The sequence below is a fragment of the Salarias fasciatus genome, chromosome 5 (assembly GCF_902148845.1).
Source record: "Salarias fasciatus chromosome 5, fSalaFa1.1, whole genome shotgun sequence".
In the NCBI taxonomy this organism is placed as follows: domain Eukaryota; kingdom Metazoa; phylum Chordata; class Actinopteri; order Blenniiformes; family Blenniidae; genus Salarias; species Salarias fasciatus.
In genome coordinates this window covers 29,284,961-29,312,802 of record NC_043749.1, presented here as the reverse complement: position 1 = coordinate 29,312,802, position 27,842 = coordinate 29,284,961, and the positions used below count along the sequence as shown (strand labels likewise).

Below are 27,842 nucleotides of genomic sequence, written 5' to 3'. Positions count from 1 at the left end.
CTGTTGCTAGAGCCGTGAAAAACCTCAGCACAGGGCTGTGAAGAAGAAGTGGCATGGCGCGGCGGATGTGTGTTTTTGATTCCCTTCTCTCCGGGACCCAGGGATAACAGCGGGGTCACACACTGACTGTAGCCGGCCGCGGCACCGCTATTCCGGCGGTGAGGCGACTCGAGAATCCGAGCATGTTCGACGGATTCCGGAAGGAGCCCGCCCGTCCTCCGCGGAGGGTGTCCGCCGCCGCGGAGCTCGCAGACAATGTTGACCTGCAGGACGTCGATCTGGTCGAGGTGTACACTCCCAGGGAGGCTCATACCGGGAGGGACAGAGCGAGCGCGGCGGCCGGAGGGAGGACGGAGCGGAGGGGCAGCATTCCGCAGCCACCGGCGGTCCACCAGAGGCACATGCCCACAGCGCCCCTCAAGCTAACTATACCCAGGAAAACCAAGGAAAACAGGGGTGAGCCACCGTTTCCCCTGCATCGTCTTCACCGTTAGAAATAACCAAAACATGTTTTTATTCTGCACTTTGGTTGGAAGAGTTTAACGTTAGTTTGCTTCCGCGAACGTCTCCCTCAAGTTTCTCACGGTGCAGTTCCATTATCGGACAGCACCTTGAAGACTGAGCTTTGTCTCACGGCGCGGCATCTCAAACATCAGCTATTCTGTATATTTCAGCTTTAGTCCGAGTATTATTCCTCACGATCTCTTTGACCGGTTCTAACCTAAGTTGTGCTCATGAATCTGCCTGGGTAATAGCGAGCGGACATGAATGGGGCTAACGGCTAGCCGCTTAAGCGCCTTTAGAAGATCACTGCAGCTTTGTTTTCATATTGTGACAAATTTTAATCTATATGCGTGTGACTGAGGTCTTTAAAAGACGCATTTGGAGTGTAAAGCTCTGATTTATTGCTGGGATACCAGTTAGTCCAGGTGAGGTGACCGCCTCCTTGTTTACATTTTGTTAGCTTAGCATGTCAGTGCTCACATGTGTTGGGCTCGTGTGTTGCATTTATGGGCATCAAACCTGAGATTTCATCGTGATTACATCAGTTTGATTAATGTTTAGAAGTTGAAGTGTACATCTGTGTGTTTATCGTGTTTGGGACATTTACAGTGTATTTATTTAGATAGAAATACAAATGTTTTATTTGTATGTTTGTGCAGGATTCAGTCTTTACTTTGTGACATGAACTTTATTGCTATGAAATCACTGTATTTTTTTGTCCAATATCAATTCCTTTTAGTACAATGAAACATCAAACATAGACGGTGTTATTTATGATCTTAGTTCATTCAATGCAGACAGTACAAACGCCACTTTCACTTTCATTGACCAAGAAAAGGCTGAAGCCAGCAGATTTTATTCCCATCCTACAAATTCTTTTGAATAATCTAGAATTTGCTCAACTGGTTTCCTTCACTGTGTTCAGCTGGTTTCCATCACTTGAGCAGTCCTCGAAGCACTTTACTCTGTTAATCACATTCATCCTTTCACACACGGGAAGTGGCTGCGGTGGCGGTCAATCCATCCATTGAGAGCAATTTGGAGTTCATTGTCTTGCTCAAGGACACTTCCACGTGAGAACAGGGGGAGATGGGGAATCAAACCTGCAAGTTGTGATTGAGAAGCGACTATTCCGCCAACGGAACCACAGTCACCCGACAAACAACAAAATCATAACAAAAGGAAGATCTATAGAACATTGCACAGTATATTCTTTGTATTTTTGAATTTCTGCTGGTTTCTTTAATTTTCTAGATCTGGAACTTATTGGAACTTATCTTTTAGAGGAGGCAGAATGGAAATAGAGTAAAAGATGAAACAAAGGGGCATTTCACCACAAAGAAAATGAATTAATATATCTATGAGGAGGTGAACATTTCCCATTCATGACTCCATCCATCTGGTTTCTTTACAGGTTTTGTTGAACCCCGACGGGTCAACAGTCGCACTTAATAATCATGATAACGTCATCTGGCAGTGTCTGTCACAGATGTGAACCATGAGCCTCAGTGGAGTTTGTTCTGACAGGCGTGGCTCTTTCTGTGAGACTCTGGGGACAGGTAGCTCCTGTCGGAGGTGTGTCGGCTCCAGCTGAGTCCTCTGGTTCCCGAGGGAGGCGGCTGCTCCTTGACCCCAGAGAGTCGGGCACAAGAAAGGCTGCGGCGCACCTAATTAATGCAGCTCTCGCTTCTTTATGAAGCTGTTTCCCATGAAGTGGGCTCAGATGCTGTTTCTGTTCTGTCATTTTTATTCTTACTTTAATCTCCAACAAGTGTTATATCCAAAAAACATTTTTTAATTTAATCATGTCAGTAGATACTAGGTAATCATATTTGGTGAGTGAGTTTCAGAACATATTTTAACAACATTGTACTATCCCATTTTAACTTGAGTTCAATACTGCCAAGATGATGAGCTTGCGCTGTATCGGTGACAGAACATTCACTTTCAGTTACCTCTCCTTTATTCATTAGTAGTAATGTTGTTTGGGTAAATTAAGCAGACAGAATACATGTCAGAGTGAACCCAGACCGCTGCCATCTGTGTGAACAGGTGAATGTGCTGAACGACGGGAGTTCAGATGTTTGGAGGGCTGATTTTACGACAACAGAGCTTGAACTGAAAACACGACTTTTGCGAAAAGCTTCCATGGTGGAGCTTTCTGAAATGCTTGGCTCCATCTCTGTAAATGCTGCGACTGCGACCAAGGAAATAGTAAATAATCCTTCTGCTCATGTTCGATTCCAGGTTTAGGGGCCTCTGTGGAGTTTGCATGTTCTCCCTGTGCAGTTTCATCCCTCAGTCCAAAAACATTGTACCCTATAAAACCCTCTCTGTCTCCTTTCAGGTCTGCTGTCGTACATCTCCACAGAGTCCAGGGAGTACGAGGACATGATGACCGCCCTCACGTCCAGCTACATCGACACAAACTCCGCCGGCTGCTTCACGTACTGCAAGCCGCGACTGGTCAACAACGAGCTGCTGGAGAAAGAGGTGAGAGAACGCCAGCCGGAGGATCTGAGCTCGAAAAGAAGAAGAAACCAACAAAAACATTGAAGAAGCAGACGGCGCAAAGCTGTGTCAACACAATGTGGAAATACTGCAGTTGGCCATTGATTACTTTTTGAAGAGATCGTCTTGGTTTATTTTATGTGATGTTCATTTTAAAATTCACTTAATTCCTCCATTAATCGTTCTATCAAAGAGAGGCAGGTTATGATTCCAGGGGAACGTCACATTTAAAGGTTCATAACACTACTCTGAAAAGATTCTGTGGTGTAAAATTGCGGAACGAATTGTGTGTGGAGCTAAAACAAATACCAGACATGATTCAGTTTAAAGAGATATAAGAAGTTGATTCCTGCGAGATACAGGGATGGATGGATGTGCTGGAACTGTTTGAATGGTAGCTGTTCAAATGTGGATGTTTGAGGGTAGTAACATTAAAACTCTACTGTGGAAAAAATCAAATTACTGCACGCTTTACCAGATGGAGGCAGATGTCAGAGTTAAAGAATGAGGCTATATGCAAAGAGGTATTAAATATGTTTCTTCTTTATCCTTCTGCCTTTTTCATCATGTAAACTAGTGTGTAGATTGTTTCTTCTCCATAATTTAATCGGTTTTTGTTCACATATATTTAGTGATTCTTTCACAAAGAAAAATAAATCTGCCTTAGTTGGCACTTCAGTCAGTCAGTGCACCTACCTGAGGAATCAAAACAAGAGTAATTTGGTACAGTGTTATAAAGATGGGGAGAATACAGTATTGGATTAACAAAAATAATTTCTTTATATTAGATAAGTTTTCATTTTGCTCCCTGTGTTCCATACCATTATTCCCTATTCTTCCTCACTCAGATTTTTACTGATATCTTTGATAAAAGAGGTTCATAATTTGTGATGATAGTCTTAGTTCCTTACTTGGAAATTATTTACAGAGGATTTTGGCAGGAGGCCTCGGAGCCGAACGTGAGGCGCCAGCACCATAACCCGTGGCTGGGTTACGTTTTCAGCTACCAGACTTATCTTTGAGAAAACTGAAGGTCGATCAGGGAGTGACATGCAGCAGAGCCATGCTGTCAGTCGATGATTACCTGAAGGGGGGTGTGGCGTGTCTCTGTGACTGTTCCAGTTCGTGGAGAAGAGGAGGGAGATGAAGGCGGAGGGGAGAACCGAGAAGGAGCTGGAGGAGAGTTACTGCTTCCTGCTGGCTGACAGCGCCAAGGTGAGATCTGCAGGACACACTCCCATCAATACCAAATTCACATCCAGACTTTAGATTGATTACCTCCTTTAATTTCACCTTAAAGCATCCTGATGATCCGTCTGAACGTTTCCAGGCCTGGTAAACAAAAGCAGTTAACAGAATAATAGTATGGAGGATAATTAGTAGAGTGTGTACACACACACACACACACACGTATTGTAGTTTGGGAATAACTGTCAGAATGATCGCCATATTGTGGAACAGTTGGATTCTTTGAGGTGTTGACGTCACCTTTCTTTCTGTGGTTTTGCTGTTGCAGGTGCAGGCGCTGTGTGAGAAGGGGCTGTGTTTATCCCAGAGCCAGATGACCGTGCTGGGAAACCCCAGTAAAGGTCGGAGAGAACACACACTTTCATATGAATGATGGAGATTCATCACAACACAGCCTCTGATTTACAAAGAAAGGGCGTTCTGAAGGGGAGAAACGTCTCATCTTAGGTGTGTGTGTGTCTTCAGGTGTGTATCTGTCCAGGTACTCAGACCTGCTCCAGAAGAACCCTCTCACCCCCGGAACAACAGGAGAGATCATCATCTTCAAAGTGATGAAGGTAGAACTGAGGAAACCTCAAGGATTTGTGATCTTGAACCCAACATTTTCCTAATCTCATCCCAGCTTTAGATTCATTCCTCATCATCTAATTCCTTCTAGAATAAATCCTCCAGCGTTGTTCAGCCTATTGGAACCTCACCTTTCTGCCAGCTCCCAGTAAAAAGCTTGAAAGGGTGTCAGGAGAACCGACAGGAGCCTTGAAAACAGTCTTTCTGTAGAATCAAACAGTGGCTTGTTTGTTGTGAGCTGCTCCAGACCCACTGAGGTCCCGAAGGTTCTGTTTCTGGGATGGATCAATGGTTCTTAGATTTGCTGTGATCCAGACGGTGTGTTTGTGTTCAGCGTTGCAGACAGAGACTCCTTGATAATCAGTTCGTGTTGCTGGTTTCAGGGAAAGGTAAAGAGCATCTATGAGAACATAAAGAACCTTCTGGATCCGACGCCTCGCTTCGACAGTCACATCTCTAAAAATGCCAGCAAGGTCACCTCGCTCACTTCCTACCGCGCCTTCGAGCTCACGCAGGTAAACACACTCCCACACAGGAAACCTGCGTTTCCTCACTTTGACTTTGTTGTTCGTATATTTCGCCACCTCTGATTTTTCTGTTGTTCTGAAGGAATCAGTGTTTCAACGTCGTCCCTCTGTTTGTTCCAGCAATACTTCTATGAGTACTCCTTTGACGAGCTGCGGCAGCGGCCTCGCCAGGTGTGTCCGTACGCCGTCATCTCCTTCCAGATGAAAGGAAAAGATGCTCCCGTTCCCAGCATACCTTTGGCGCCAGTCAGGTACGGAGGCCGCCGCTCATTTCTTACCTTCTCACTTCTTACTGTTGACCGTCATCGTAACAAGGATCCAACGTGGTCATCTGTCTGTACGAATGTCTGCGTTTTCCCGTTGTTAATGTTTACAGCATATTGTTACACACATACACACACACACACACACACACACACACACACTAAAACCCTGACTCCTGTCCGGAACCTAATGTGTTGTCTGTGTGTTTGATTGGCAGGATGAACAGCCAATCAGCAGAGGGGACTAAAGGTGAGCTGCAACTCAAACACAGTGGTGCCAAACATAACTCGGATCATGCAGGAGAACCCAGTACAGTGTAAAAATGAGGAAGAAAACCTTTCCTGCCCGTTCTTTGTTTGCAGCAGCTTTTCGTAATGAGTCTTTTGGGTGGGGAATGGAATGCCAATGGATTAGCATTAGCACGGAGGCTGAAACATGCAAGCTGAAGGCTTCAGGCTGATAAAGCACCATCAAACCATCAGTCTGAAAGAAAGTATCTGACCTCTGGTTGACCGTGTGTGTGTGTGTGTGTGTGTGTGTCGCTCCCACAGAGGACACTCAGTTCACAGTGTGGTCCGGCGAGTTGGTGAAAGATCACCGTGTCCTCTTCCACGTCTCCTTCCGGTCGTCCTCCCCGCCCTTCCTGCCCCACAAACTGTGAGCACTGAACCAAATCCTCTTCACTGTGAACATTCGAATACTTTTCCAAAGTTTTTACCTTTTGTTTTAATATATATTTGCTTTTTCGTGCCTCCTTCCATCCTTCAGACCAGACAAGCTGGAGTTTGGTTATGTGATGAGACTGCAGCAGGTGACCAAGCTCATCCCCTCCGGCCTGCTGTCCTACAACCTGTACACCGGCAGCCGGGAAGGTAACGGCTCAGCGCCCGAGCCTTGTTCTCTTTCAGTTTAAGGTACAAGAGCTGTGAGTGTGAAGAGTGTGTTTATTTTTTCTGTGTGTAGTTGAGAAGAACGGGTATTTCTGCAGTCTCCTGGAGGTGATCGACAAGACCCGGTCCACCACCAGCGTGACAAAGCTGCTGCACGAGCTGGAGGTCAAGAGACTGGTGAGTCTAGTCTAGTCTGAGGTGGTGGTTCCTCATTCTGAGAGATCTGGAGGCTTCAGTCAGGGAAAATCATCAGACCGTCTGTGTTCCTCCTTTCTTTCTGATGGATTGTGTTTAAGCACTGTAGCGTCCAGCAGGGCATTTGACAGAAAGGTGAGTTTCTTGTCTGTAATGCGGTTATTGTGTTATTGTGGACCATAAACACACCAGCACCACTATAAAGGAGCGATGTAACAGGTGCAACGTCAGTGGGACTGCTGGTCCCGCCCCCTGCTCCCTCTAAGCCAATCACCTGTTAACTCGCTGTAATCGTGCAAACTTCAGCTATGTCATCAGAACAGCAGGGCTGTCAGTGTGTCTGTAGATCATCTCGTCATTTCTAACCGCTAAGCCGATTCGTTCACTCTGTCGTCCACCAGTGAACTCCGTTGCTTGTTGTGTGTGGGGCTCATGGCCACGGCTGTTGTGCAGAATGCGCCCTGCATGCGAGGTGGTGGGCGTGGCCCAACCAGGATAGGATGCAGCGACATTGCTGATAGCGTTTGACAAGACAGAGTACTCTGAGAACAGGCAGAAATGTCCTGCGCTTGAACGTTGGACGGACCACCCACTAACATTACACTCCCATCTTGTCAGCGGAACGTCACTCACGTCGCACACACATGTTTTCATCAGCAAAGAGCCGCATTCAGCTCGTCACCGTCTCATTATTGTCATGAAAATAAGGGGCGTCGGCGAGATCAATCAGTTTTTGGAGCTTCATTGCTTTGCTTCCAACTGACAGGAACTCATTTGCATGAAGTAGAATCTTGATGAGTTGATGCAAGTGAGGTGCAGGGAGCTGAGGTCAGACGCATCACCAGACTTTCGAAAAATGTCTAAACAAGCAGTATTGAAACCAAAAGGACACCCGCTTCAAATGTTTTTAGAAATACAGGAGCAGAAACAATAGATTATAGTTACGATCGTGCGATGAGTCGGTCTTCTTCCGTCCATGGCGCTGTCCTGTAGAAACGTGTTACGGTTAAAGGAAAACGACCCCCCTGAACATGAACCGTGGTGTGATCCGAAGTGATGACGTGGCGTGTTCTGCTGTGTGGACAGGTCGTGGTGATCCCGCTGACGGAGAGAGGTTTCCTCTTCCTGCTGTCCAGCGTTCAGATGGCCTCGCCTGCAGGTACGTCACAGCAGGACAGAACCTGTATTATTAACTCAGTACATGTGTCACAGATGAGTTTTCTGTGAACTCTGTTTCCTGGTGCTTTCAGAGCGAGCAGAGAGCTGGAAGAGGAGTCTCCAGGCCCTGTTCGTCTTCCCACAGACCAGAGACGTGGCCAGATACGGTGAGTATCTCATCTCCGGTTTGAAGGTGATTGTCCAGTAACATGTTGCAGACACAGCACTGATGTTTCTGTCTGCGTGACTGCAGCCACATGCCGGTCCTCCTCGTCCCATCATGCCTCAGAGTTCTCCTCCAGCGCGCCGGAGATGCCCCACATGGACAAGTTCATTCCGGCGCTGCATCACGCGCTGGTCAAAGCCCGCGCTAACCCGCCCCCCGAGCTGTCGGCCGGCGTGGAGCAACAGGCGCGGGAATACCTGAGCGGGCTGGGGGAAGGCAAGGTCCGACCAGCAGCTGACAGTGTCCTGTCTTATTTTACTGTACTGGTCCAGTGATGGCCTTGGCCTGTGATGCATCTTACTTCCTTTATACGAGTCATCGGGGTATCTGAAGCGCGCCTTCCTTTCCCGTCTCCGCCCTGCAGGTTCGACACTACCCGATGGGCGAGTACGACGCCAAGCTGGATGAGCAGGGGGAGCAGCTTCCCGTTCCCAAGCACCATCGCGTCAACATGGACAGCTACGTGCACTGCTACCTGAGTAACCCCGCCTTCTACCTGCTGTCGGTGCCCCGGGCCAGGCAGATGATGGAGGCGCACTGCGTGGCCGAGCCGGCGCCGGAGGCCACACCTCGGCTGAGCGCCGGCGAGCAGAGAGGCTCGGCCAGGAAGGAGCCGGCGAGCAACGATAAAGACAAGCAGAACAAGACTCAGAAGGTGATGAGATCTTTTTCCGTCGTAATGTAAAAGGAAAAGTGGCGGGCCGTGCTGAACTCAGACGTTTGGTTTCCGTTGCTCAGATGCAGCAGCTCATAGATCTCGTTCTGACCTGCAAGAGGAATGCGGAGAACGAGGTGAGGATGGAAGAGGGAGCCGGACCGAAGGCCACAGGGAAGAAGAGGAAGATGGAACAGGAGACGGCGGAGCGGGCGCTGAAGTTCCTGAAGGCATCACAGGAAACCGGAACACAGGAGCGAACCACAGGTGAGACGTTAGAAGACGTGTCTGAACTTCCCTTCACACTGCACCGGACTCCAGCGAGAGGAGATAAAAATACAGACAGATATTATCTTCATTTTGTCTTGTTTTTGCAACAGTGTCAGGTTCAAATCCTGATATGCATTAACAACACACACTGAGAAATCACAGAGAGACAGAGTCGATCAACCTTGTTTCTTCTTGCAAGGAGGACAGAGGGGCTATCAGCCAGTCACACACACACAGAGCAAGTTTTAAGCCTGGTACACACTACAAGATTTTTTTCAATCTTCCCCGATTCAAAGACCACACACTAAAAGACAACAGAAGACAGATTGCACCAGATTTTCCTCTCCTGATCTTCCAGTGTGTCGCTATGGAGCAGACCACACATTAGAAGATTCTTCATCAGAGAATCGGCTCCTCACTCTTCCAAATCTCGCCTCGCGTAGTTCAGCGTGACTTTGTGCATTTCTCTTCATTCATTCCTGATGAGCGGAGGAAGACCTGATTCCCTCAGGTCTTTCATTCATATCGGCATCGCTCCTTTTCTGTTTCACCCTCATATACAAGGGGGGACCCAAAGGTTTCCGGACTGATTCTATTAATAAAAAAATACAATGAAGTTCCGACTTTGGCCGCTAGATGTCGCTACAGGATAACCTCATGCATAACTGTGCCAGGTTTGGTCTTCCCCCGTGATGCGGTCAGCTGACAGTCATTGTTTATGTTGACAGAGTTACACCCCGATCTTCGATTTTTCAAGATGGCGGATATCCACTGATATGCGCTCTGTCAAAACATTTTGTTTTTTATTGGGAAAAACAGCAGCAGAAACACTCACCATGTTGCAGACATTCTTTAAGAAGGATTCTTAGGGTGTCTGAGTGGTTTGGGCCCTTTAAGAGCGATCAGATTACATCACGAAGACCAGGCACGCAGAGGACAACAGTCCACTTCCAGAACAGAGGAAAACGTCACAAAAACTGAAGAAGTTGTCCTGGTAGATCCACGCAGGACTTTTGATGACATTGCAGCTCTGATGGGAGTATTGTAGAGATTCAGACAGATAATCCTCAGGCAGTTATTAGAAGCAGTGAGACGAAGGCACCTGGAAATGGCTGCATCATAGCAGACAGCAGACCACAGGACGCCCCGTTACGCACAGAAATAGCACCACATGGTGTGTGTAAAGCATATTTTTTGACTAAAACTGTGACCAGCCAGCCTCCCCACCGCCATATTCCCCTGATCTGGCCCCAGGCGACTGCTTTTTGTTGTCAAAGATGAAACTGGAGCGGCAGCGGAAAAGTAAGACAGGTATACAGGCGGGGGATGGAAAATCAAAGTTCTATCTTACCGGCACAGTTACGCACGGTCATGGTGACTCTTCTGAACAGTGACAATCTCGGGTGCAGTGTTGTATTCAAGCCAAAGGAGAGTATTTTGGAGGTAACAGTTTCAAATAATTGCGAAGATTAAAAAATAAAAAGTTATGACCACAGTCCTGGAACTTTTGGGTCCCCCCTCGTATTACTTACTTACTTACTCAGGGCGACCCCGAGTTCGAGGATGGCCCTCCTGTAGCAGAGAGAAACGCCAGAGCCCGCCATTTCGTCCTGTTTGTTGTTTGGTGTACCGCTTCAGCCACCGATAGTCCCGTCCACTCTTTGATGTCATCGGTGAACTGTCTACGCGGCCGGCCACGCCTCCTCTTTCCCGGATGGTGACCAATCCTGATATCGAAAGGGAGGCCTCCGCCGTGACAAATGTGCCCAAAGTTCACCAGCTTCCTTCTTTTAACGAGACACAGCAGCTCACGCTGGGTTCCCAACTCGGTCAGAATGCTTGCGTTGCTTCTTCGTGCATACCAGCTCACTCGAAGTAATCTGCGATACACCCACATCTCAGCAGCATCAATGCGCTTAGCATCTGCTTTTTTTATAGTCCATGCTTCCGAGCCACAGGTTATTACTGGCCACACCAGTGCTCTAATGATGCGAAGCTTCACTGCTTTTCAAATTCCACGGTCTTTCCAGATCGGACCCTCATATATAGTGAATATATTTCACAGACATATGTTCATGTCTCCAGCACCGACCGCTGAGACGGGTATTTTTTAAATTAAAAAAAAAAAACAAAAAAAAATTCAAAGCAGCGGTATCAACACCTTGGTGAGGCGGAGCTGTTCAGCCAATCAGGGAGGTTTATTCCGAGGGTGTGGACAGGTTGGCTTTCAGCTGATTGGCTCCTCTGGGAGCGCACCACACGCAACAGGATTTGCGATTGGAAATATTAAACATGTTGATTATCTACGATCTCCCGAGCGGCTCCGATCGGAGAAATTCACTCTGAACACACCGCACATCACAGGAAGATCAGATCCGTACTCACTTGCATTCTCCCAACAATCGGACCTTTGTCGGCTTCAACCGCGAGGAGAAGATCGGGGAAAAATTCGGCCCGATCATCCTGTAGTGTGTGCTGGCCTTTAGGCAACAGTGAACTTTCATCCTATACAATAGGCAGTCAGAGGTAATGAGGTCACAGTACAGTCAAACACGTGTTTCTACTCTGTGGACTTTTTCCATCATGATAACATATTGTGCAGAGCCAAGTCATTTTAGCAATGGTAATAAAGGACGTATATGGATGAAGGCATATGTGGTTAATGGCATAAAAATTTTTCTAACAAACAGAAGTCTTATTTTCTTCTTCTCGGGGTTTCACAATGTCTCAAAAGTCATATAAAAGTGTGTAGATAGCCAATCTTTTCTTTTCCAGCCGCTTCACGCGTGCTCAGCTGTTGGTGTGTGTTTTCTCGTCTGCTTTTGAAGGAAGCAACGCCGCCTCTTCCTCCTCCTCCTCCTCCTCTCCTCCTCTCTCCTATTCCTCGGTGATGGGCTCAGTGGGTTTGAAGGATGTTGATTTAAGGGAGGAAGGATCTGAACTTGCTTCCAAACTTTTCACCCTGCTGAAAGGTGACAATCTGGATTTCTTCTCTTCCTGTCTGAATGCTACTCGGTTCCTTCAAGTCCTTCAGCAGCTTCAGTTTTAACTTTTGCTCTGATCAGAGAATCAAAACTCAGTATTGAGCTTGACATATTTAATTCATCTGGACTTATTTTCATTGAAAAACTGTTTTTTAATCAGAAATGTTTTTTTTTAAACTTTCAAATTTTAAAGGTGCTGTAGGCAGGATTCAGCATCTCCACCATCTTGCTTAGGGTTACCTCAGCAAGATGGCGATTTGACCCATCTAAGATGGCGATTTGAAACCCAGCACAGCCAATCCTGTCCTGTTTTCTCTGACATCACGCCCTTACGCAAGTTAAGCCCCTCCCACAAGAACGTGTGACGAACGCCCCTCGACCAATCACGGTTAGGGCCTCAGGGGCTCTTCTGATTGGTCAAAGATACCTGGAGCTGTCAAGATTCCTTTTCAGCTCAGAACAGAGACGGATGGAAACGCTGCGCCCTCGCGGTAGTGCAATTATGCTACACTCCTAAAGGATTATCAATGGATACTCTAACATTTAATCCAAAGAAAACACTGAAAAATTAGCATTGACTAGCAAAATCCTGCCTACAGCACCTTTATTTTGATGAAAAAGCATTTCTATTTTACTGATTAATTTTATTGATTTTATTTTTTAACTTTTTTGATATTTTTAGACATCTTTTTTTTTTAATTACTATTATTATAAACAAACCATATTCATTTATATTCCTACATTGTGCTTGCTTGCATGGGGTTTTTTATTTTTCTTGGTTTGTTTTTCTTGTGAAATATTCCCATGTGGATTTAAACCTCTTTTATAAAATTTGGATGATTTCACTGAGTAGTTTGTCACGTGGTTACTATTTAATCGATTTCTGAAAGACACTAACATGTTTTGTAGATGGAAGTAGGATTTTTAAAAAATTCTCTTGTGTTGGAAGGCCTCACCCGGGCTGCCGGTGGAGGGACCAATCAGAGCCTTTTGGAGGCAGCAGAGACGGGACCGGGGGAGTCCTGGCCCTTCGATCGGCTGGCTGCGAAGCTCGGTCTGCCGACCAACTGCGACATCGACCTGAGGAAGCAGGACGAGCTGGAGGTAACCGAGGACCCGTCAGACTGTGACTGACTGGACGGATTCACTTCATGAGCAGCTCCTGTTTTCAGCTGTGTGGACTGGGCGTTGGGAACGCAATCAGAGACGTTGCTCCTTGCCGTCTGCTGAACGTGCACAGCAGCTCACCTGTCCCAGATGACTCCATCTGTTGGCTGTCACACCTGTGACGACTCCTCTGACCCAGAATGACAAAGCGCACTGTCCCACCAGAGGGTGAAATGTGTGTGCGTGTGTGTGTGTGTGTAGGAGCAGATGGCGGGCAGCGTCAGTAGCTCGGAGGGATTCAGTCCCGGCTCGCACAGCGGGGAGATGAACCACGCCCCGGCGGCGGGGCGAGGACGAGGGCCGGGGAAGAAAGCACATGTTTACGAGGAGAGCGAGGAGCTGATCCCGTGGATCCTCATCCCCATAACAGGTCCGTCTGCCCACCTGCTCATCCAGCCACACATCCACACTCAAAGATCAATAGAACAACTATTCAGTCTTCCCATCATATATGAGGCTCTTTTTGCAGCATCATGATCAATCCCCATTACACAATAAAGAAAATTTAAGGAAGTTTGATGAAGAAAGTATGAAGAAGATGATCATGATAAATGTGAAGAATCAGATTGAAAGTTACAGATGTGAGAGTTGTTGCCTTGATGATAATGAAGATGATGGAGGAGGATCAGGTGGTGAGCTGCCTGACGATGATGATGATGATGCCGCCTCTCAGACATGATGAAGGCTCTTTCCTGTGTGCAGGTCTGTGTTCGGAGAGGTACTCCTACAGAGACAGGAACCTCCCAGAGGACCCTCGTTTCCAGCATCACGCCACGGCAACCGCCGTCTTTTCCAAGGCCGGATCTCCAGGGAGGAGCCCCGCCCCCTCCCCGCCCCCATCCCCCGTCCCCAGCCCCCCTCCCTCCACTTCCCAGTGCCCGTCTCCTGACCCCAGCCCCCCTCCCTCCCCCTCCCAGTGTCCGTCTCCCGACCCCAGCCCCCCTCCCTCCCCGTCTCAGTGCCCGTCCCCGGAGCCCAGCTCCCCGCCGTCCCCACAGCGTCCTCTACCTGTTCCCCCTTTCAGGGGCCCGCCCAACTCTCCTCCCCCCTCCTCCTCCTCCTTCCCCCTCTCGTCGTCGTGGGCCTGGTCCCTGGAACCCAATAAGCTCAGCGCGCTCATCAAGAAGGAGAGCGGCGCTAACGAGGAGCGGTTAGCTGCCCCGCCCTCCCGGGAGCTCGCAGGTAACATCTGGCAAACTGAGACACCCGCGACCTTCACTCGTTTGAACGCCTCGTGGTTTAACCGCTCGCAGAGCTTCACACAGCCACCGTCCACCAGGCTCACCTCAAACTGTTAACGCGGTGATTCAAGTGAAAGCACATCGTTTCTGCACACCTGTAGCAAACAATGCAGTGTAAACACGATCAACAGAGACTGAGCGTTTTTGAAAAGTTCCACCATGAGAGCTGTTTTGAAACGGTTGCCTTTTACTAAGCAGACACCCCAAAGACAACTAAACTTTTGTGTGTTCCCTGAAACTAGATGTGCTGTGAACAGGCCCTTAGTTTGTAGATCATAAAGGAAGTGAAATGTTGTACGGTGTTCTTTCTCCATCCTTTAGCTAACGCTAATCACATCCACCGTGGACTTGAGCTAACGCCGTGCACACAGACTTGTAGGATGGAGCCGAGTTCGTTCAGGGTCAGTGAGGCTCCTGCAGTGGTGATCAGAAGTTTAGTGAAATATTAGACAACATCACAAGCTAATGCTAAAGCTACTTGTTCAGTAATGCAATTACAGCTTTTTGCAGCAACTCATAATCAAAGACAGTGAATCACTTTATCAGATGTTTGAGTTGATGACGGAGGTGTGTTTGGTCTCCAGACTAAACTGTGTTTGTCTCTTTCAGGACAAAGAGAAGAGAAGAACGAGGAGCCATCCGTCCGTCCGTCCAACCCTCCAGATCCAGAGAGGACTCGACTCTCGCCTCCTCCCACCGAGTGGGCGGTGGAGGAGCCGAGGACGAGGAACTACCTGAAGCAGGCTGTTTATGGCGGGGAGGAGGCGGAGCTCGCCGCTGAAAAGGAGCTGATGGGAAAAGTAAACCAGCTGCGTGGCTCCTGTGCATTTCCCCCCTCCGTCTCCTCAGTGCCTCCCGACACCCGCCGGAAGATCGACGACATCGTGGACAAACACCTGGGGGTCTTCTCGTCCGAGATGCAGCTGCTCCTGCGGGGGGAGAACATCCACTACAGCTTCCCTCAGTCCCCCCACTCCACCTCAGCCACCGAGTCCCCCACACCTCGGCACACACTCCCGTACCAAGCCTTGTCCCGGTTCTCACAGTACGTGTCCTTCCACAACCCGTGCCCGCCGGTCCGGGACTACGTCAACTCCCTGCAGGACAGCATGGAGAGCGTGGTGAGGGAGCTGGACGACGGTTGGCCCGTCAAGAAGAACGCAGACTCCATGCTGGCGAACAACGTCAGTGCCTTTGTGGCCAGCGTTCGAGCAAGCGGCGCGAGCGAAGACGAATCGGTGGCTGCTGACGGCGGAGGTTCAGACGGCCAGAACCACGGGCGGGCCGGTGGAGACGAGGCGTGGCACCGGGATTCAAACTGCAGCAGTTCGGTCACTTCGTCTGTCCCCGCCGCCGCGGACTCCCCCGTCCCCAGCCGTCCCCAGTGGCAGCCGCAGAAAGGTTCAGGGGTCACGAGAGCCGCCGTCGCTCGAGACACGAGCGCTGGTGGGCGTATATTCTTCACCGCTGACGGGGAGGGCGGGGCCAGCAGTGACAGGACTCCGGGGCTCAGCGCCTCGTCTCAGACTGGTGAGCAGAACTCCATCACGAGCTCTGCTCCCGTCCCCGGGGCCGCCGCCGCAGGCCCCGGCCCTCCGGCCGCCGACCTGAGCTCCCTGATCAGCCAGCTGCAGCCGGAGGTCTTCAGCAACCTGGTGGAGATCATGAAGGACGTGAAGAGAAACTCTGTGCTCTTCCACCTGCACAGCACCGAGCCGCTGGATCCGGCGGACAAAGACGTCAAGGTAACCTCAGCTCCTTGACGGCGTTTCCACTCTGCCGGAAAGTCAAATAAAAATGTGTTATCGTCCGCGTGGTTCAGTTTGGAAGAGTGCACAGCTACCAGGCAAACACACACAGTACATGTGAAGAGGTGGACATCTGAGGACCGTTGACACAGTGTGTTGCGGTTCGGTGTACAAGGAGACAGCTCAGAGACAATTAAGTCAACTTTTTAAACTCGGGCTCCTTCCTGAGCGGATGGATGTAAACGGGGCCTGATGGTTCGTGTCCCACAGCATTTTCTCCCACATTCAAATGCACTGACTGCATCTCAAAGTGTGTAACGTACGGGCCGCTGAGTGTTGTCTCCCAGCATGGCCGCTCACTCACCAACGTTCTCTTTCATTACCAGAACAGTTCAGCGAAAAGTATTTCTGAAAACATTCAAGAAGAGGAATAAGCTGTGTGATGAGTCAAATCTTTATTTCTTCAGTTGAAAGCAACATGATGCTTTACAGCATTTTAAAACATTGCAAAATAAACCAAGACAAGTCGGAAGGCTTAGAATGTGATGAGGTGGTTGTATAGATGAAGCTCTGGTGAGTCCAGGTGGATTTTTCTCAGACAGAGTCCGTCCGGTTCTGCAGCGTTTCTTTTCTCGTGATGGAGACTGGAAGGTTTCCTCCGGTCGTCCTCCTTGGTCCAGAAAAGCTTGGGTGTTTTTAAGGGTGAATGAGTGCGTTTTCATCTTCTCTCATGGGGAATTCAGGAGCACCTGCTGAAGCAAGGCAACGTGGAGAAGAATCCTGTGGACTTCCTGAGGGAGGGAAACCCCGACAGCAGGCTGCTGGTCATCATTAAGAACAAAGACATCGCTGCACACGTGCACAAGGTGGGTGTGTCGTTGTCTTGTTCATTTTGGCCTGAAGCGAGCTGAAAGCATGATTGCGCTTTTATTTTGAAATATTTTTTGAACTCTGCTTGGACTGGACTCTTCTTGATCATAAATTGTCATCCAGCGGTGGATGTCATGCTCTCAAATGACTGATGTTAGGTGTGTCGGTGTGTTAATGTCCTCCTTCATCGTTGCTGTGATGCATTCTGACTCCTCGGATGTGCGTTAGTGAGGGTCCAAACATGTCATGTTAAAAAAAGCCTTTTAACCTCAACAATAGAAAAGAAAAATATTGGTGAAGAAGCTGTGAAGGCATAACGGACCTCACTGAACTACGAAGTGAAGCTTTGTCCTCCAGGCTTCTGGATCGTAATGAAAGCATAAAGTTCTTCAATTTGGTTCTTTTCACTCAAACATACAAAGGCTCAGTTTATTTAGGTTTTATTCCAGTACAAACCTGCACAACTTGATGTGATTGTGAGAGTAAACTTCATTAGATACTCTTCAGGTTTTGAGTTTTTGTCTGTTTTTCAATGAAATATTTCAATGTTAAGATTTATTTTACACTTTCATTAATTTTGTTGATGTGATTTTTATTTTATTTGTCCTAGTATGAAATTTTCAGTTTGTGTGTGTGTGTGTATGTGTGTGTCTCAGATTCCGGGCCTGGTCTCTCTGAAGCGACACCCGTCTGTGGTGTTCGTGGGAATCGACACGCTGGACGACATCAGGAACAACAGCTACAACGAACTGTTCGCGTCGGGCGGCTGCATCGTCTCCGACGAACTGACCCTCAGTCCAGACTTCATCTCTCACAGTGGGTCCAACAGACGAAAAGCTCCATTTTCACTTGGTCACAGTGATTGATTCCTGACAGCCGTTCTCATTCTGATGAAGTGCAGCTTGTTGCATCCTGTTGATCTGTTTGTTTTGAATCTCTTTTGTCTCGACGAGTGTTTTTGTGAAGGATTCCTCACACCAACCTCCTGCACCTCATCTCTCCTGCACGACCAAACCGTCTGTCGCTTTCCACACAACACGAACTGTCCTCATGTTTCCAGATTAGATTTTTATTGGTCTCATACAAGGATGGCAGTAAAATGCAGCAACTGTCCATAAACAGGAAACATGTCAAAACAGACAAAAATGTAGAACACAAAAGAAAACGATTGACAATACAATAAAAAAAAATCCAGTCACAAATAAGTAAAGGTATAATATAAACGAAACATTTGGAATCATTTTAGTCCACTTCTTTATAAAAATGTAATTGTTCTCTATTATTTTTTTTAATTTCCTGAATTTTTTTTGGTTTTATTTTGAACTTAATCGATATTTTTTTAAATAGTTTTTTTACTGATATATTTTTTAATGCATTTTCTTTTAAATTTTGAAGCAGTGTATTTGCTTTTTTTATTTTAACACTTTAAATTCTCCGATTATTTTCTATATTTCGTTTGGTTTCAATTTGTTTGATTTATAAGTGTGATTTTCTTTTCGATGTGTCGTTTGCACAGTTGGGTCTGGACATTTCTGAAGGTGGTTTTCTTTTTGCAGAGCGTTTGACGTCGCTGCTGTCCGTCCTGAAACAGAACAGTTCAGCAGAGAGAGTCTGGAAGTGGAAGATTCACAGCAGAACACTGAAAAAACTGAAAGAACAAGCCAAGTACTGCACTTCATTTCTCTCAACACAACGTGCGCAGTGTGCAGTGGAGCCAGTACCGCTGATGTGTTGTGGTTAGGGAGTGCTTTAGGAGAGGCCTGTTTTGTGTGGTTTTCTCTTTTTTAACACTTTTTTGAGAAAGTGCTGCCATGATTGTCAATATCTGGAGATAATAGGCTTGAGACAGTCGTCAATATTAGCCTCCTGTCATTGCTTGAAGTCACTTCTGATACCTTCAGAAGTAGGTTTTTTTTTTTTTTAATTCAACGTTTAATTTGTTTTGGTCGTCAGATTCAAGAGAGAAGCCGCCAGCCTCCTGGAGGTGCTGACAGCCTATCAGGAGCTTCAGATCGTGGAGGTCCTCCCCCATCACCACTGTGACATGAGCAGCATGCAGTCGCCGGACCTGGAGTGTCTCATCCAGCTCCAGGCCCGGTACACCCAGTACCGACACACCGTCTTCCTCACCGGTACGCTCCAGGTTTGATGTGACGGAGCTCTAAAATTCAGTGACTGCAGTAGAATATGAACACATCAGTGTTTCAAGCTTTGGAACCTTCCTTCGTTCATCTCCCAGGTGTTGCCGATTGGTCCGTTTTCTACACAGACGATCAAATTGATCAAATTCTGTGCTTCTCCACATCTGTAGCCGCATGCTCACCGGTGAACTCTCTCTTTTCACGTGTCTTCCTTCAACACCCGTCTTCATTTGGATGCAGAGCATCGTTTCGAGACCTTCCCTGCCTACCCCAACGCCGGCATCGTTGTGGCCAGTATTGACGAAATCCTGACCGACTTCAGCAGGCTCACCTGCTGCCACGGCATCAAAGAGGAGCAGCCGTCTGTTGAGGATCTCTCGGCTTCCAAAGGTAAAATATCTGCTTTCCTTCTCGAAGACAGAAAAGCTGAATGATGTTTTGTGCTGCTGGCGATTTGACTCGGCTCAGATCGTATTCAGCTTCTCTGGTGGTAACAAATGTGAGTTATGCTTGTTTCTCGCACCTTAAACGTCTTGTGTAGCCGGAAATGAGACTGACGTGTCACTTTGATTGAAAAGCAGGTCTGTGTTCTGCACTGGACTTTTCCCAGTCTACATCAAGACCCCATGACCCGCCTGAAGGATGCTTAAAAGATAAGCGACCAGGAGATGATGAAAACTATTCAGAGCCGAAGGACGTGGCGCTCGGCTCCGACGGTGGTCGTCCGTCTGCCTCCCCATCCAGCTCCTCGCTGGAGCCTGATGAGACCTCCGGAGACATTCAGAGCAGGAACGTGAACTCCAACATGCCTCAGGAGGTTTCCTTAAACCAAGTGACCGTGGAGGACTCGAAGTACAACCACAAGATGGGCCCTCACTGGGGAGCATGTGGGAAAAGAGCTTTAAGGATTCAGCTGTACGGCCCCAGTGGGCAGCGATGGCAGGACGATGCTCTCACAGATCCCAACGTCTGGCAGCACATCGTCTGTATGCGAGTGGGATATGTCCCTCGCCATCCTCCCTACAAGCGGTGGGCCCCGAACGAAGCGGTGGCCCTCGTCAATCAGTCCACTCATTTGGCCACCTCCGCAATTAAAGTGGAAGGAAAGCCTGAGTGGTTGGAGGATGTCCTTGTGTCGCTGTACTCCTTCAGGGACAGGCTCTGGGCCAGAGTGGAGACGATAGGCTGCCACCCCAACGGCCTTCCTTCTACCTTCTGCTACCTTGAATCTGAGAGGAGGAATCTCTCAAACCTGGTGAGGGGACAGCACATGGTGGATGGTTGGAACTTTCAAAGGCCCCGAGATAATGGAAACCAGTCAGAACTCGCAGTACCATCTTCAGGCTCAGAGGAGGATCCGAAGAGAAGACCTGAAAGCTATAACGAGAAGAGAATACAGTTTTATCACAACAGTGGGATAAAGTGTCGTCATAGTTTCCTAAAACAGCCAAAAAACTGGCTTGAAATATCCTACGTGAGAGTAGGGCGCGTCCCGAAGCGCCCCCCCTTCATGATGTGGGACACCAGCAAGGTCATCGCCCTCCTGAACGAATCGAGCCACGACAGAACCGTGGGGACGGCTGCAGAGGCAAAGAATGGTTTGCTTGAGAAAGTCATTGTGTCTGCCTACACCCACGAGAGGGGCCTGTGGGCCAAAGTGGAGGCCGTGGGAATCAGCCCGATGCGCTCCCTCGCACCATTTGCTACTTCATCTCCGATTAGAGCAAACTCTTCTCCTCACCGTGAAAGGACAGTGAAGACTGGAAGATGAGGGAGTTTCCTGGAGATGATGTGACAAGCTTAATGAGTGTTTGAAAATGAATCAGGATCTTGGATCCTCGACCAAGAGAGTCCACGCAGTTCAGGATGAACACACGGGTACAACGATCTACAGCGTTGAGATAGGTTTATCTGAACTTTGTTGTGCTTTTTGCATTTAGCAGAAAATTCTCTACAGTTTGAGAAATAAATGTAATTTCTTTATGTTTTGACAACTTTGTCAAAAACTGATTTACTTCGTATTAATCTTGTATGGATTAGAAAAAGCTCTATTACCGCTCATTATTGAAGGAAGGCATTTCATGCCTGCCGCAGGAAGCTGTGAAGGAAGCTTTGCGTTGCTCTACCACAACCTGACGACTCAGACCAGAGGGGAGACCTGAAGAGACATTAAAGAAAAGATGAGAGCAGGAGGAAGCCCCCCCCCCCCAAACCCTCCAGTCACGGCGGCTTCAGGCCTCCACCTCAAAGGAAAACATTGTCAGAAAGGTACAAGACCAACAGTGCAATTCAAGGAACTCCTGCGAATTTGATGGATTAAGGAGCATCCTCGATCTTCAAGGCCTGAGTAAGTTCTGTGATACTTAAGGGTAACCTTCGAACTCTGCTAAGGGTTATTGAAGGGAAGACGGTTTTCCAAAGGAGGATATCCAAGAATGAACGTGGGCTAGAGCCTTTGAGACCTTGCAGGTTGATGCTCTACAGGACACCGGTCTTCTTTAAGACTATTCCCGCAGAAAAGGAAACTCAATGACAACAAAAGTATGAGACTTTTTGTTTGACCAGCAAGAAGGAAATGGAAACCACAGATCTAAAATACCAGGACATAAGCATCAAATGGCTGAGATATGATTCAAAATGGATAGAATCATTGATTCTCCCATTTACCCTAACACTGGGACCCACATCATGAGCTCCTGGTCTCTGTTTGACCTCTGAACCATGACGAAACCCGCTGCAGCCATCCCCAGTGTCCCAGAATCACCCAGCTTACTTCCTCGGTAAACTTTGCACAGCCGCCCACTCTACATATTCCAAGACTAAGGAGTCCAGTCGGCGCCTGTTCCAGCTCATCCGCAGGATGCACGATGTCTGAGGCCAAGGCTGCTCGCACGTGCAGAAGCACTGATAACTGCTCTGTCGGCACGAGAGTGCTTGTCCATTCACGGAGGTAACTCACATTGAGTACTCTGCTTTCGCGGCTTTTTGCTTCGCTTAACTCTTTTTGTGCCTAATCTGATCTGGTCTGCGCCGCCGGTCTTTCCTCTTTTGTGTCAGAGAATCGCTGCTCACTAGAGACCTCATTTCATACCTATGACTGCAAAAAATGTGAAACTATAGTTGTTCACACACACACTACAATACAGTTCAGGTTTATTTATGAAGTGCCAGTTACAGCATAGTCATTTCTAGACACTTTTACAGAGCAAACCCAACAGAGCAGCGAATACACTGATGCACTAAATAAACGAAATATACAGTAGATGCGATAAGAATGCATATCCTCACCCAAGCATCAGTCCAGTCAGAGTGGAGCCCACCTCCTCTGTCCGTGAAGCACATTTTCTCCAAATGAATCACTGAAAGAAGCTCCTGTCAGCAGTTTTCTGTTTCAGAAGGCATTCCAGTGTGTCTGGGCAGTACCATATACTGTCTACATGATTTCTTATCTCTCTGCTTTTATGTACAATGCAATGTCTTACGCTTTCTTTTCTTATGTTACATGTTCTGTTGAATGTTCTTTTACCTTAATATTTCTGATCTTTAAATGATTTTTTTTCTACCCTGTAAAGCACTTTGACTTCTGATCTGCAAAAAGCGCTATATGAATAAATTTTACTGACAGTTCTCTGGTGAGATCAGTGTGTGATGGGAGCATGTTCAGTTTCTTCTCTGATCAGGAGGCTTTCCTTTCTGCTTTGATGCTCGGCTTGAACTTTAGCCGCTCGTCTCCTCCACGTCTGCGGGTGCTTTCACACTGGAGGGGTTTAAGATCGACCCAGAACAGTGTTATTCTGTGAGGCAGGGAGGTAGGTGGGATTACCTGCAGTGTGAACGCAACCTCCACATGCTGTGCTTGGCCTTTAAAAAGGAAAAAAAAAAAAAAGCTCTCAGATTGGATGGAACACAGGACACCTGGGTGCGACCTCACTCACCTGCAGTGTTTGGTTCTGTCCGCCGGCTCCCGCTTCACTCGGCTCGTTCTTCTGTCCTCAGGCACCGGGCGCCCGCTGCTCTCTGCTTCAGCCTCTGAACGCTCCCCCTCCGTCTTCTCCAGCAACCAGTCGCAGCATCTCCTTCCTCATTCCAGCTCCGGCGCCGCCTCCTCCGGCGAGGACGGGGCGCTGAAGGCCTCGGTCACGGACTGCAAGGTTCTGCGCATGGTGGTCTCTCAGCTGCGGGAGGAGCGCATGGCCCAGCTGCGACTGCTCCAAGAGCAGAAGCGCCAGTTAGAGGCGGAGTTAAACATGACCTCCGTCAACAGCTTCCATCCCAACCCCGACAGCACGGGAAGCCCGCCTCTGGCTCCCAGCCCGTCAGCTCGGCTCTCTCCAGGCAGGAAGGCCATCACCGAGAAGCTGGAGCTGATCCACTCCGGGCTGCAGGGGGAGGAGGAGGAGGAGGAGGAGAAGTGGGCTCACACCAAGCAGCGTCTCACCGGTGGACGGAGGAGGGAGGACAGTCCAGCAGCAGCAGGAGACTGGCGAGACGGCGGGCCGGCGGGAGGAAACCAGGATCTCAGTAAAGCTGAAGCATCTTCGTTCAGTCCAAAACCTGTGGAAGAAACCGGCCCGAGGAATCAAACGGAACCCTCACGTGAGGTGAAGCAAGAGCAGGACGGGGAGGAAACCACTGCACAGGGAGCCGCTGCCTGCGATACCACCACCTGTCCTCCAGGGGGCGACAGACCGAGGTCAGTTGAACACGCTGCTCCTGCTTCTTCACTGGTAGATCCTGGTGAAGTGAATTCATTCAGCAAATTTCACTTGCATAGAGCTTTTCCACCGCTTCAGCACTTAACACTGATCACATTCACACATTCACACACACATTCACACACCAGTGGAGATGGCTGCCATGCAAGGTGCCGTTCGGGGTTCACTTTCTTGCTCAAGGCCGCATTTGACCAGGTAGGGAATTGAACCTGGAATATTCTGATTGTTTCATTTGTTTATGTTTAATCGGTTCTATTATTTCTAAACTCACGCTTGTGTTGTGCGTGTGTGGAAATACATCAAGGTCCCATATTATGCAAAATTCGCTTTCTGATAGTTTTCTGTAGTAATCTGTCTCCATAGCTTGTGCACGAGGCTCCAGGAGAGGGAGAAGTCTCTCTCCCCCACTTGCCTGCTCCACCTTTTGGCGACCGTGCGCTAAAACAGGCCATTCAGATTTACCCGCCGTGGCATCAGGTGGAGAAATGACCACTCCCTCCCACAGGGAGGTGCAGCCTGGTCTCAGCGGAGCTCACTAGAGGGAGTTTTAGACGGGCTGAAATTCAGCACCAGCACAGTGTGGATGGGCCTCTGACTCCGACCTGAAATGGTTGGAAAACCAAACCTGTAGAAATGTTGGTGATGAAGTGAAGAACAATGATGGATTAAGTAGACGTTGAGGAACCGGAGAAGCTGCTTCTGCAGTTAAACTAAACGGATGAGCTGTGATTGATCACATGACCCTCCGGGGGGTTTCTCAGTGATTGGTCCTGAGGCGGTGGAGCGTCGAACAGGTGAGTTTTTATTCTGGGCTGCTGAACTTCCTGTTTCGTTCTTCCCGTAGAGACTCGCGGTCCAATGAGAAGCAGGCAGGCACGGCAACGGGGGCTCCGCCGGTCGCCGTCACCGCGGTAACGATGGATCGAGACGACCGCCCGAACGCCACGGCGCCCGGTCTGCTCCCAACGCCTCAGCAGCCACCGCCCAGGGGCCTCCTGCCCCGCCCGCACATGACCGCCCGCCTCCCCGGCTACCACTTCCCCCCGGGGCCCCTGGCCTCCCTGGCGGGGATCCAGGGCCTGCTGGGGCCCACGGCGGTGTGGTCGGGGGCCATAAACCCCTCAGGTGCCCTGATGTGGGGCCCCAGGCCTCAGCAGCCCAGGGTGGACTCCTGCCGCCCCGTGCTGTGGTACCCCCCTCTGGTGGGGGGGTACAACAGCGCCGCAGGACAGGGCGGGAGCAGGTATCGGGGCGGGCAGCGAGGAGGGGGCTGCCACAGGATGTAAGGAAATGGGCTCAGAGACAAACCAGGATCAGGAGTGGAACACACTGACGGGGGGCACAGGAAGGGGGGGGGGTCGCAACATATGGTTTTCTGCACTTTCAAAATAAGAGTTTTTCTTGGCTGACAAGGCCCCAGCTGCTCCGACAGGACCCCGGACTGTGAGGCCCCGCATACGGCTTCCATCAGACTCATTTGTATTCTGACTTCTTTTTTTTCTACTGAAAGTTACTTTCTCTGCCCCCGTCGTGCTGTCTGTGTATGTAGGAAGAGACTAAAAAAAAAAATCCCCTCCCCCTGAAGAAAACTAATGGTTTTAACTTTAAAAAAAAAAAAAAATGTTTATTTTATAATTTTTTTTTTATACCTCAAGTTTGTTTTTGTTTTTTTGTATTAAAGTTGTCTGAAAACAGCAACATGGACTCCAGATCTTCTTCTTTCCTTGAGTTGAATTTAATCCAGTCCAGCTTTATTTCTAAAAAGCTTTGAAACGGCAATGGGGGGGGGAAAAAAAAAAAAAAAAAAAGTTTCACTGAGTGTCCGGTCACACTTCTCTGTACTAAAACCACAAAGAAATCAAAAGAGGACACATCTTTGCTTTCACACTGGTTTAGTCCATCTAGTATTCACGATGCTTCACTTTTTCCACATTTTGAAAGCAAGAGGTTGAAGCATCCTGCTTCACCGGCTCAGTGCCAGCCCTGCAGTGAAGCATGGTGGCGGCAGCATCATGCCGTTTGGAAACTGGGCAGGACGGAGGGAAAGATGAAGGCAGTGATGATCTGAGACATACTGGGATGGAAACCTGCCGCAGACCGCTCTGGAGCTCAGACTGGGACGACGCTTCAGCTTTAAGCCCAACAACAACCCGAACGCACGGCCGAGACGTGGAAGGAGGCTTCGGGAAGACTCTGAAGGTCCTGAGTGGCCCAGACTGGAATCTGATTGGAGAGATCTGAAAACGGCCGCTCGAGAGGCTCCGCGTCGCCAAGGCTAGTTTACTGCTGGAGCTCCGTTCAGCCACAAGACCCTTCACTCTGCTTTACGTAGAACTGAAAGAAGTCTGAGCTTCTCTGATGGGACCGAAATGCAGTGGAACTCCTCCGGGTCATGGTTGATTGGTGTGGTTGTCCTGACTGACCTGCAGTCCACGTTTAAAGTGCTCTCTCTCCTGCTGAGTGTGTGTCTGTGTTGGTGTGTGACTGGTTGAAGCTTTGGCAGGTGGTGAGCCCTGACCGATCTGGCGCGGTGACGACCGGAGACGCCGGATCGGCTCTCTGCAAGTCGGCTGCCAGAACCTTCTTTCCCACCTCCAGCCAGACAGTGTGTAGATTCTGTGTGCTGTGTTGCATGTACATGGGGTATTTTTTTGTTCATTTGTTGTTTTGGGCACTGCTCAGCTCCGACGGGAAATAAACTGCTTGCCTTGCTGTTATTTAAGACCTGTGTGCCTGGCCTTCTTGGGGGTGGAAGGAGCTGGGAGCCCAAACCGTGTGACGTCTTGGTTCTTCATTTCAGTTGTTGAATATTTCAGTGTGTTTTTGGGAGCATGAATGCAGTGACAGGGTCGGAACGCTGCACCTCCTCAACATCTGCTTTCTTCCTCACAGAAGGAGAGTGTCGAGGAAGCCCAGTAGGGAGGACGACCTCCGGACGCAGAACCTCAGAGCCGTGGTAAGCCGCTGATCGCCTCCTGTCTGCTCGCACGTTGATGTATTCCCTCAGATAAAGCCAAGGCCTGTTCTTTTGACAGGAGCAGCGCCGGGTGGTGCACGTCAGAGGCATCGACAGAAGCATGACGACCCACAAGCTGAGGCAGTGCTTCGCCCGGTTTGGGGAGGTGGAGTCGGTTTCCCTGCACGGCGGCGTGACAAGGTGAGTCTGGAGGGTGTCTCCACTCCGCCGAAGGCTCCACCCGCTCCTCGGCGTTAAAAGTCGGCCGTCTTCCATCCAAACAGGGAGAGTTTCGGCTTCGTGACCTTCTGCTCCATGGAAGACGCCCATACAGCCGTCCACAACGGCGGCGAGCTGCCGTTCGACATCTCCTTCGGTGGACGAACACACTTCTGTGGTTATTCGGACTATTCAGATTTAGGTGAGACTCCTCATACCCAGAAACTTCCCATCTTTCTGTTCTCACTTTCACACATGTAAGTGGGGAACCCCCTTTTTTACCGGCTGTTTGGTCACTTCAGATTAACGACACGCCGCTCCTTTCCACAGACGCCAGCAGAGATGCAGAGCCTGTGAAGAACAGGTTCATGGAGCTGGACTTCGACTCGCTGCTCCGACAGGCCCAGAGGGGCCTGAGGAGGTCCCAGAGAAGACAGACCCCTCGAGCTGAAGAGCTGTCAAACCTCCGAGTGACCATCTCACTCTAGAAAACCTCTCTTCTTTTTTTTTTATAAACCTTATATATGCAGGCATGTTTCTTTTTCTTCTTCTTTTTTTACATGTAGACATGTGGAACTCTTTGCTATGTTTATGGAACACTCAGCGATGAGACGGGAAAATGCTGTATTTCTTGCATTCCAGAGAACTTAAGAGTTTTGTACATGAAAATAAAGACTTTAGATTGTTACTTGCTGACATTTGACTTTATTCAACTGCTCTACAGGAGAGAGCAACATTTCTCAGTGTCATGATGGTCTGTCTCTTTTGGAGAGTTTCTATCCAGGG

The 27,842-nt window shown here is 48.8% G+C and overlaps 1 protein-coding gene across 6 annotated transcripts; it reads left to right on the top strand.

Annotated features, from left to right (window-relative positions):
• Positions 1-45: 45 nt before the first annotated feature.
• Positions 46-27,684, top strand: tasora (transcription activation suppressor a). Of its 6 annotated transcripts, XR_003931517.1 has the most exons (30): positions 46-456; positions 2,852-2,997; positions 4,138-4,230; positions 4,532-4,604; positions 4,729-4,820; positions 5,214-5,345; positions 5,478-5,608; positions 5,839-5,870; positions 6,173-6,278; positions 6,390-6,493; positions 6,585-6,688; positions 7,793-7,865; positions 7,957-8,031; positions 8,118-8,311; positions 8,455-8,745; positions 8,829-9,012; positions 11,844-11,987; positions 12,949-13,103; positions 13,368-13,536; positions 13,869-14,348; positions 15,017-16,152; positions 16,899-17,021; positions 17,682-17,841; positions 18,582-18,690; positions 18,979-19,157; positions 19,407-19,556; positions 26,774-26,837; positions 26,917-27,038; positions 27,122-27,258; positions 27,387-27,684. XR_003931517.1 is itself a non-coding variant. In XM_030092088.1 (28 exons), the coding sequence occupies exons 1-28, from the start codon at positions 183-185 to the stop codon at positions 25,165-25,167; spliced, it is 6,048 nt and encodes a 2,015-aa protein (XP_029947948.1). In that variant the 5' UTR covers positions 46-182; the 3' UTR covers positions 25,168-25,573. The 6 variants fall into 6 exon arrangements, 5 of the variants coding, with proteins under 5 accessions (XP_029947948.1, XP_029947947.1, XP_029947946.1 ...); XM_030092088.1 differs by lacking the exons at positions 26,774-26,837; positions 26,917-27,038; positions 27,122-27,258; positions 27,387-27,684 and adding exons at positions 23,163-23,859; positions 24,726-25,573; XM_030092087.1 differs by lacking the exons at positions 26,774-26,837; positions 26,917-27,038; positions 27,122-27,258; positions 27,387-27,684 and adding an exon at positions 19,748-21,426.
• The last annotated feature ends 158 nt before the right edge of the window (positions 27,685-27,842 follow it).